Genomic DNA, 11130 nt, shown 5'->3' on the forward strand with positions numbered 1-11130 from the left:
CCATTGTACCGATATATCATATTGTGTTTAGCCATTCATCAACAGATGGACATTTAGGTTGTTTCTACCTTTTGGTTATTATGAATAATAGTAACTCTATGGACATTCACATATAAGTTTTTGTGTCACATAACTTTAACAAGAAATAAGTGAAGGAAGGAATTGAAATATTATAAATTACTCAAATCCAAAGATGACAAATTCACGATAAAGTTTTCACTGGTCTGAGATCAAATGGGGCAAAGTGAATTTTCATAAAGCTTAATTTATTCAAAATCAAAGAACTGTCTTTTATTTTGTAACAATGTCCTTCAAACTTTTTTTTAATGTTAAAGCACCCCTTTTTTAAAAACTGAAGTATATTCGATTCACAATGTTGTGTTAGTTTCTGGTGTACAGCAAAGTGATTTGGTTACATATATATTATTTTCATATTTTTTTCATTATGATTTATTACAGGATATTGAATATTGTTCCCTGTGCTATACAGTAGGACCTTCTTCTTTATTTTATATATAGTAGTTGGTATCTGCTATTCCCAAACTCCCAATCCAACCCTCTCCTGCACCCCCCTCCACCTTGGCAACCACAAGTCTGTTATCTATGTCTGTGAGTCTGTTTCTCTTTTGTAAATAAGTTCATTTGTGTCATATTTTAGCTTCCACATACAAATGATATCATATGTTATTTGTCTTTCTCTTTCTGACTTACTTTGCTTTGTAGGATAACCTCTAGGTCCATCCATGTAGCTGCAAGTGACCTTATTTCATTCTTTTCTATGGCTGAGTAATATTCCAGTATATGAGTGTGTGTGTGTGTGTGTGTGTGTGTGTGTGTGTGTGTGTGTGTGTACCACATCTTCTTTATCCATTCATATGTTGATGGAAATTTACATTGTTCCCATGTCTAAATAGTGGAGCACCCTTTTTTTTTAATTGAAGTATAGTTGATTTACAATGTTATGTTAGTTTCAGGTATACAGCAAAGTGATTCAATTATAACTATATATATGTGTGTTTGTGTGTATATATATACATACATACATATATATGTTCTTTTTCAGATTCTTTTCCCTTATAGGTTATTACAAAATATTGAGTATAGTTCTCTGTGCCATATAGTAGGTCCTTGTTGGTTATCTATTTTATATATAGTAGTGTATATATGTTAATCCTAAACTCCTAATTTATCCTCCCCCCTTCCCCTTTGGTAACCATACGTTTGTTTTCTATGTGTATGGGTCTATTTCTGTTTTGCATATAAGCTCATTTGTATAATTTTTTTTTTAGATTCCACATATAAGTGATATCATACAATATTTGTCTTTGCCGGGCTTACTTCACTTAGCGTGATAATCTTCTAGGTCCACCCGTGTTGCTGCAAATGCCATTATTTCATTTTTTTATGACTGAGTAATATTCCAGTGTGTGTGTGTGTGTGTGTGTGTGTGTGTGTGTGTGTGTGTGTGTGTGTGTGTCTGTGTCACATCTTCTTTATTCATTCATCTGTCAATGGACATATAGGTTGTTTCCAGGTCTTGGCTATTGTAAATAGTGCTACTACGGACATTGGGATGCATGTATCTTTTCGAATTATGGTTTTCTCCAGATATATGTCCAGGAGTGGGATTGCAGGATCATATGGTAGCTCTATTTTTAGTTTTTTAAGGAACCTCCATACATTCTCCATAGTGGCTGTACCAATTTACATTCCCACCAATAGTGTAGGAGGGTTCCCTTTTCTCCACACTCTCTCCGGCATTTATTGTTTGTAGAATTTTTGATGATGGCCATTCTGACTGGTGTGAGGTGATACCTCATTGTAGTTCTGATTTGCATTTATCTAATAACTAGCAATGATGAGCATCTTTTCATGTGCCTTTTGGCCATCTGTATGCCTTCTTTGGAGAAATGTCTATTTAGATCTTCTGCCCATTTTTTGATTGGGTTGTTTGTTTTTTCTGATATTGAGCTGTATGAGCTGTTTGTGTATTTTAGAGATAAATTCCCTGTCGGTCACATCATTTGCAAATATTTTCTCCCATTCTGTAGGTTGTCTTTTTGTTTTGTTTATGGTTTCCCTTGCTGTACAAAAGCTTTTAAGTTTAATTAGGTCCCATTTGTTTATTTTTGTTTTTATTTCCATTACTCTGGGAGTCACATCCAAAAAGATATTACTATCATTTATGTCAAAGAGTGTTCTGCCTATGTTTTCCTCTCAGAGTTTTATAATATCCAATTTTACATTTAGGTCTTTAATGCATTTTGAGTTTATTTTTGTGTATGGTGTTAAAGAATGTTCTAATTTCATTCTTTTACATGTAGCTGTCCTGTCTTCTCAGCACCAGTTATTGAAGAGACTGTCTTTTCTCCATTGCACATTACTGCCTCCTTTATTGTAGAGTAATTGACCATAGGTGTGTGGGTTTATTTATGGGCTTTCTATCCTGTTCCATTGATCTATTCTTCTGTTTTTGTACCAGTACCATACTGTTTTGATTACTGTCACTTTGTAGTATAGTCTGAAGTCAGGGAGCATGATTCCTCCAGCTCCATTTTTCTTTCTCAAGATTGCTTTGGCTATTCACAGTCTTTTATGTTTCCATACGAATTAAAAAAATTTTTGTTCTAGTTCTGTGAAAAATGCCATTATTAATTTGATCTGTAGAGTGACTTGGGTAGTATAGTCATTTTGACAATATTGATTCTTCCAATCCAAGAATACAGTACATCTTTCCATATGTTTGTGTCATCTTCAATTTCTTTCATCAGGGTCTTACAGTTTTTGGAGTACAGGTCTTTTGCCTCCTTAGGTCAATTTATTCCTAGGTATTGTATTCTTTTTGATGTGATGGTGAATTCAATTGTTTTCTTAATTTCTCTTCCTGATCTTTCATTGTTATTGTATAGAAATGCAACAGATTTCTGCATATTAATTTTGTATCCTGCAACTTTACCAAATTCATTGATAAGCTCTAGTATTTTTCTGGTTGCATCTTCAGGATTTTCTATGTATCCACAAACAGTGACAGTTTTACTTATTCTGTTCCAATTTGGCTCCATTTTATTTCTTTTTTCCCCTCTGATCGCTGTGGCTAGGACTTCCAAAACCACGTTGAATAAAAGTGGCAAGAGTGGACATCCTTGTCTTGTTCCTAATCTTAGAGGAAATGTTTTCAGCTTTTCACCATTGATTATGTTAGCTGTGGGTTTGTCATATACAGCCTTTAGTATGTTGAGGTATGTTCCCTCTATGCCCACTTTCTGGAGAGTTTTTATCATAAATGGATGTTGAATTTTATCAAAAGGTTTTTCTGCATCTACAGAGATGATCATATGGATTTTATTCTTCAATTTGTTGATGTGGTGTATCATACTGATTGATTTGTGGATACTGAAAAATCTGTGCATCCCTGGGATAAATCCCACTTGATCATGATGTATGATCCTTTTAATGTACGACTGGATTCAGTTTGCTAGTATTTCGCTGAGGACTTTTGCATGTATGTTCATCAGTGATATTGGCCTGTAATTTTTTTTGTGGTATCTTTTTCTGATTTTGGTATTAGGGTGATGGTGGCCTCATAGAATGAGTTTGGAAGTGTTCCTTCCTCTGCAGTTTTTTGGAATAGTTTCAGAAAGACAGGTGTTAACTCTTCTCTAAATGTTTGGTAGATTCACCTGTGAAGCCATCTGGTCCTGGACTTTTGTTTGTTGGGAGTTATTTAATCACCAATTGAATTTCAGTACTTGTAATTAGTCTCTTCATATTTTCTATTTCTTCTTGGTTCAGTCTTAGGAGATTGCACCTTACTAAGAATTTGTTCATTTCTTCCAGGTTGTCCATTTTATTGGCATATAGTTGCTTGTAGTAGTCTCTTATGGTCCTCTGTATTTCTGTGGTGTCCATTGTAACTTCTCCTTTTTCATTTCTAATTTTATTGATTTGGGCTCTCTCCCTTTTTTTTCTTGATGAGTCTGGCTAAAGGTTCATTAATTTTGTTTATCTTGTCAAAGAACCAGCTTTTAGTTTCATTGATCTTTTCTACTGTTTTCTTAGTCTCTATTTCAATTATTTCTGCTCTGATCTTTATGATTTCATCCCTTCTGATAATTTTGGGTTTTGTTTGTTCTTCTTTCTCTAGTTGCTTTAAATGAAAGGATGGCAACATCAAAAGGTAGTTCTGTTAATTTACTTAGGCAAAATAAATTTTTAAAAATTTGTTTTTCTGTTAAATCCAAAAATCTAGGAAATACTGTTGATTAAAGGAAACGGCACAAAGGAAAGAAGACAGAAACCCACAAGACAGCCTGAATGCCAAGCTAAGGAATTTGCACCTTATTCTACTGTCAATGAGTAAATTAATAAAGTTGTTTAAACATAAAATTATTGACTCCTGGAAGTCACTTCATTAACAAACAGTAACTGAGTTACTACTATATGAAAAGCACTGTAGTTGGTGCTATGAGAACAAATTAAATAAAATCTGTCCCTCCTTTTTATAAGACTTCAGTGGAAGAAAACAGTCTTGTCTCTCTTCATTATTTACATCTTTATCTGTTACTCATCAAGGGCAATATTTAGTAGTTTAAAAAAAATCCTTTTTAAAAAGGAAAATATGGGACTATTCCTATTATGCTTACGAGTTTTATTTCACTCATTATTTAACAATGTGAGTTGCTGGATGTACAAAGTAAAGCAATATAAAACCCCTAATCTACAGAATTTTATAGTCTAGGTTTTATAGACTTATAAAGTACTCTAGAAGAAACTGACTGTAGGCATTTAACTAGATATTATTTACCTAGGACTTCCAATTTAAGAGCAAATAGCAAATAAGCACTTACTACTACCACTCACATTTTAAGCATTTAACTTTTTTTTTTTTTCGGTACGCGGGCCTCTCACTGTTGTGGCCTCTCCCATTGCGGAGCACAGGCTCTGGACACGCAGGCTCAGCGGCCATGGCTCACAGGCCCAGCCGCTCCACGGCATGTGGGATCTTCCCAGAGCCGGGCACGAACCCGTGTCCCCTGCATTGGCAGGCGGACTCTCAACCACTGCGCCACCAGGGAAGCCTGCATTTAACATTTTTAAACTAATTTAATCCTCCTAACAATCTTATGAAAAGGGAATCATTACTATATTGTTAAGATATTAATAGATTAAAATATATAACATTTATTATCTTTTTCCAGAATCAACTTTGACACCAATTCTGCTAAGGAAAGTGTTTTACATAGAGTTGCTATATAATTCCCATCAGTACACAAACATGCTGTAATTTCTCCCATCTTAAAAAAAAAAAAATCCTCTCTTGACTTCATGTTCTCCTCCAGGAACTACACCATTTCTCTGATCCCCCTAGAGGAAAACTTCTTAAAAGTGCTATCTATATGAGTTGTCTCCCATCTTCTCTCAGCCTCTCTCAAGCCATTCCCAAAAGGCTTTTGTCTCTGACAGTACTGAAACCACTTTAGTCGTGATTATGAATGATCTCAAAATGCTAAATATGATTTTTAATTTTCAGTCCTCATCTCACTTGACCAGCAACTTGACAAAGGTAAAACATTTTCTTTGAAACACTCTCTCTCCTTCTTTACTTGGCTTCCAAGACACCATACTCTTCTGGGTTTTCTTATCTTCCTAGATGTTCCTTCTCAAACTCCTATGCTGGTTCTTCCACAGGTCCACAATTTCAACACATTTGAGTACCCAAGGCTCAGTTCTTGAACCGCCTCTCTTCTCTATCTACACTCATTTTCTTAATGTTCTCATATAGTCTCATGGCTCTACCAGAATGTGCTTCAACAAGATAGGGATTTTTTAGCTATTTTGTTTATACTGAATGCCCTGCACCTAAAAGTGTCTGACATGTAGTACATGCATGCCATCTATCTGTTCAATGACTGAATGGATTAATAAATGGCTTTAAAAGTTACCTATAAAGTGATGACTCTCTAATTTATACCTCCTGCCTGGATCTCTGTCCTTAACTCCAGATATATCCAACTATGTATCTGCTATCTCTACCTGGATGTGTAATAAACATTTCAAACTTAACCAAATTCAAAAGAGAACTCAAATCACCCGCTCAATGGCTTCTTCAACTGACCACTTAGCAAAGAGCAGTTCCATCCTTCTAGTTTCTCAATTTTTTTTTTTTTTTTTTTTTTTTTTTGCGGTACGCGGGCCTCTCGCTGTTGTGGCCTCTCCCGTTGCGGAGCACAGGCTCCAGACATGCAAGCTAAGCAGCCATGGCTCATGGGCCCAGCCGCTCTGCGGCTGTGGGATCTTCCCAGACCGGGGCACGAACCCGTATCCCCTGCATCGGCAGGCGGACTCTCAACCACTGCGCCACCAGGGAAGCCCCTCAAGTCAAATTCTGAAATCATTCCTAATTCCTTCTCTTTCTCTCACACCATATATCCAATCTGTCAATAAATTCTGTGAATCCTGCCTTCAAAATATACTCAGCACTTGACTACTTGTCGCCACGTCCACAATCACTATGGTCCAAGTCATTATCATATCTCACCTGGATGAATGCAATGGACTCCTAACTGCTCTTACTGCTTTTTGTCCACCTCCATCCCACAATTTGAATCTGTTCTCAGAACCGCAGCCAGAGAAGTTTTTTAAAATTCTTACATCAAATCACATCACTTCTCTGCTCATAATCCTACAATTATTCCCACTTTGCTGTGAGTAAAAGCCCAAATCGTGACAACTGCCTATAAAGCTCTACTCAATCTGGCCCTATTACATCTCTGACTTCATCTACTACTTTTCCTCTCACTTATTCTGCTCCAGCCATATTGGTTTCTTCTGCTGTTCCTTCCAAAGGTTAAGCATATTTCCACCTCAGGCCCTTTTCTCTTACTGTTCCTTCTCCCTGGAATACTTTTCCCTAGGTATCTGTAATCCATTACTTGCTTCATCATCTTGCTCAACTGTCACTTTCTCTGAGTTTTTCCCTATCACCATATTTTAAACTGCTACTCCAACCCCGACCCCTTGTATTTTTCATCCCTTTTATCTCTATTTCTTCAAATCCTTTATCACCACTAAATACTATATGCTTTCTGGGACATGTGCTTGAAAAGGACAAGAAATTCTATCTGTTTCATTCACTACCGTATCCCTAGTGTTTAAAGCAGTGCCTGGTATACAGTAGGTGATCAATAATCTGTTGAAAGAACGGTTTCATTTCCACCAGGGGGCCTAACAATCCTCTAGCCTGGCGTTTCAGGAAAAGATCATAAAGCTTCTCTAAGATTTCTTCCAGTGCTCTGAATCCTAGAAGGATTATACATTGCCTAGAAAGAAAAACTGTGCTTGTCTAGTCAACCACAAGGAGGAGTGGAGAGGGAGAGCCGAGCAAAGAGAAATGTTTCCCTTGCTTTGCCTGTGGCAACCTCATGGTGGAAGAAAACCGGATTTGGAGGCGACTCTACTGAATGAATGATTTTCTCCATACTATGAGTTAACTACACACACACAAACGTAAACATTAAAAACCGCAATCCCTTCAAACGCCACAAAGAGGGCAAGGAAATCAACCCACGGGCCACTGAGAACTGGAAGGGTGTTTCTTTAACTCCAGCACTAAGCATTCCATAAATCCAGGGGAAGAGTTCCCATTAGCGCAGAGCCACGCAACTCACACCTTAAGGCCAAGGTGTTCCAGGCTGCCAGCACAGCACTCTCTGGCCAGAGGACTATTAAATCCGTTCTATTTAATACTTAAAGCACCTGCAGTAATTAAAACGGCATAGGCAAGCCGGTGCCAGGTCTAAATTCTCAGGTCTGGCCGATCGCATGTGAAGTCTTGATTCATCAAACAGCGAAACCAATTTCCCACGGGATTTTGACTCACCGCCACCTGTTGATGCCAACATTGGAGGAGCCGGCGAACCAGGGGTCGAGGATGTAGACGCAGCGGATGGTGTCGGCGCCCTGAATACACTCCTTCAGGGCGGGATTGTCGTGAAGCCGAAGCCCCTTTCGGAACCAGTGCACAGCATTCACCCCCATCCCGGGGACGCGGCGGGTGGCGGGGTGCCGCCGAGCTCCTCCGCGGAGAAATTCAGGGCAGGGGTGTCCGGCTCATAACCGACACCTCCGGTCGCAGGAGAATCACCGCACCCAAGGAGTGAGGAAAGCGCGGCAGAGGGGCGGGAAGGAAAAAATGAGTCCGAGGAGGGGACGGGAGAGGGAGAGGGCGCTGGCGGCGCAGCTGGAAGATGAATGGAGGTTGCCCAGTCAGCGGAGTCCGGGTGTGACGCCTTTAGGAGCCGGCACCCGCCGCCACCTCCTGGACGAGACGCATAACTTCGAGGGCCCCGGACCGCCGGAGGGTGAGCAAGTTCCACAAAACCGAGCCGACACGACGGCCCGAGCGGGCGCGGACAGCCCCAGGAGGTTCGTCACGGAAACCTAGCCCCACCGAGGCGGCCCCCGAGGAGCAGACGGCTCGCCTGAGGCGAACCGCCGACAGGAATGAGAGAGAATTCAGCCACTGTCGGCCACGCTGCCTCTCGGCCCGGGAAAGAGGAGTGAGGACGGAGCACGGAGGCGACGGTCGAGGCCGCTGGACGGTTGCCGGCCGGTGACCGGTCCCGAGGCTGGCCGGGTGACTCCGCCGCCACCGCCGCGTCAGCGGCCTCGGCCCCGCCCTCGGCTCCTCATTGGAGGGGGCACTCCCCACGTGACCACCGGCACCTCACGTTTCTGAAGTGTGTTTACTACAGCGGCTCTGGGGAATCTGTTTGCACTTCAGTCGCTTCTACGGGGCGACAGCTGCTCCATCTCAAAACCGTCGATCCTCGCCCAGACGCTAGACATTCTGCCTCTGCCCCTGTTCTCGGCTGACTGGTTGGTGTTGCCTGGAAGCGCCCACTGTGAGCAGAGGCCCCATGTGAGGGAAGGCTTAGCCCCGCCCGCGAGGGCCGTGAACGTCCACCATTGGCTGAGGTTCGCCGAGACCCGGATGAGCACGGGTATGCGGGGAGCTCGCGAGCGCGCGCTCTGCTCTGGAAGGCGCGCTTGCGCTCTCGCTGCGTTCCAGTGGGAAGGAGGGCGGGGCCGGGGGAATGGAGCGCGCGCCGGGATTCCTCCCGCGGGGTACACGGAGCCCTGGAGACAGCCTGGTGTCTTCCAGGAGTCGGCGGGGTGGCCGGGCGGGGAGTGAGGTCAGGATGGGTTGGAAAGAGCAAAGTAGGAGGCTCCACGTAGACTTGGAGCCCAAACCATGTGCTTCCATCCAGCTTTAGCTGGAGAACCCAGGTCTACTTTGGAGTGTGTAGAGCTGGCGCCCTTCTTCTTGCGGCCCTCGCGTTATGGTACTCTTGCAAGAGGAGTAACTGGCGGGGCGGGTGCCAGGCATCCGTGGAATTCCTTAATATCGTCAACATGTCAGCCCTAGTTTCTTATACTTTGTGTGGTTTTCAGGGCTCTTCGTAATAGGGCCTTTGCCTACCTTCCTGGGGACAATGAACTTAAGGCCATACCATTCCTTAGGCATGCAATGACCTTATATTCATTCAATAATCACTTACTGAATGAAACTGGCACTGTTCGAAGTGCTGCAGGTACAAGGGAGAAAGAGACAAATATCTCAGCCCTCACAGAGTTCACAATCTGTCTCTTAGCCTTTATATGTTCTATTTTTCCCTCTATGAAATGCTCTTCTTTAGAATCTGCTGCTCACTACAACCACCTTTGAGGTGGTTGTTATAGATTGAGTTGTGTACCACTAAAATTCATATAAGCCCTAGTACCTGTGAATGTGACCTTATTTGGAAATAAGGTTTTTGCAGATGATCAAATTAAGATGAGGTCATTAGGGGACCAAATCCAATGAGTGGTATCTTAAAAAGGGGGAAATTTGGATGCAACACAGACCCACACACAGAGAGAAGGCCATGTGAAGATTGGAGTTATGCTGTCACAAACCAAGGACCTATTCGAAGCTAGGAGAGTGGCCTGGAACAGATCCTTCCCTAGTGCCTTCAGAGGGAGAATGGCCCTGCCAACACTTTGATTTCAGACTTCCGGCCTCCAGAACTGTGAGACGATAAATTCCTGTTGTTCTAAGCCACTCATTTTGTGGTACATCACTACAGCAGCTCTAGCAAACTAATACAGCTGTAATGTAAATTTAGTCCTCCAGTGAGCCAATATGTCTGGATAGTCTTCCCTAACCCTGCTTTTGTTGCTGTAGGGAGGGCATAGCATCTTCTTTTTAGTTTAAGAACATTTAAGATTATATAGTATATGAAAACCTGTTGTTCACTATGAAGTATTAAACAGTTATTTTTATCAGTGGGGATGAGCCTTGGTTAATTACCACACCCAGGGCCCCATCACTTTTGCAGAGGATGTGGCAAACAGAGCTGTGTGCTCATTTGGATTGCCTCATATTCCAGGGCCTACTGTACTTGTAAAAATACAGTGTTTCTAGTTCATGTTTCATTTTAGGCAGTTTGAAAGTAAGCAGATTCTGGGACTTAACCTGGTGGTCCAGTGGTTAAGACTCTGTGCTCCCAATGCAGGGGGCCTGGATTCAATCCCTGGTCAGGGAACTAGATCCTGCATGCCACAACTAAGAGCTTGCATGCTGCAACTAAAAAAGATCCCACAGGGCTTCCCTGGTGGCGCAGTAGTTGAGAGTCCACCTGCCGATGCAGGGGACGTGGGTTCGTGCCCTGGTCCGGGAAGATCCCACATGCCGCGGAGCATCTGGGCCCGTGAGCCATGGCCACTGAGCCTGAGCGTCCGGAGCCTGTGCTCCGCAACCGGAGAAGCCACAACAGTGAGAGGGCCACGTTCCGCAAAAAAAAAATAAAAATAAAAATAAAATAAAATAAATAAAAATAAAAAAGATTCCGCATGCCACAACTAAAGATCCTGCATGCCGCAACTGAGACCTGGCACAGCCAAATAAATAAATAAATATTAAAACAAAAACAAACGAAAAAAATTAAGCAGATTTTGTCTAAAGACATAAGAATTATTTTAAGCATCTAAGTGAAAGAGTGGGAGGTAGAGAATATTGATTTGTGTGGAGTTGGCTTATGTTTGCCAGTTGTCCATTCAATAAAGATTTTTTTTTTTTTTTAACAGACG

The 11130-nt window shown here is 41.8% G+C and overlaps 1 protein-coding gene across 1 annotated transcript in view; it reads right to left on the reverse strand.

Annotated features, from left to right (window-relative positions):
• Positions 1 to 8037, reverse strand: part of CRY1 (cryptochrome circadian regulator 1) — a gene marked incomplete at its 5' end in the record, with an annotated part of 91811 nt that extends 83774 nt beyond the window's left edge. Inside the window, one exon of the mRNA XM_079714123.1 lies at positions 7880 to 8037. Coding sequence (XP_079570249.1) covers positions 7880 to 8037 — 158 coding nt within the window. The remainder of the gene's footprint in view (positions 1 to 7879) is intronic.
• Positions 8038 to 11130: the final 3093 nt, after the last annotated feature.

The sequence above is a fragment of the Hyperoodon ampullatus genome (assembly GCF_949752795.1).
Source record: "Hyperoodon ampullatus genome assembly, chromosome: 11".
In the NCBI taxonomy this organism is placed as follows: domain Eukaryota; kingdom Metazoa; phylum Chordata; class Mammalia; order Artiodactyla; family Ziphiidae; genus Hyperoodon; species Hyperoodon ampullatus.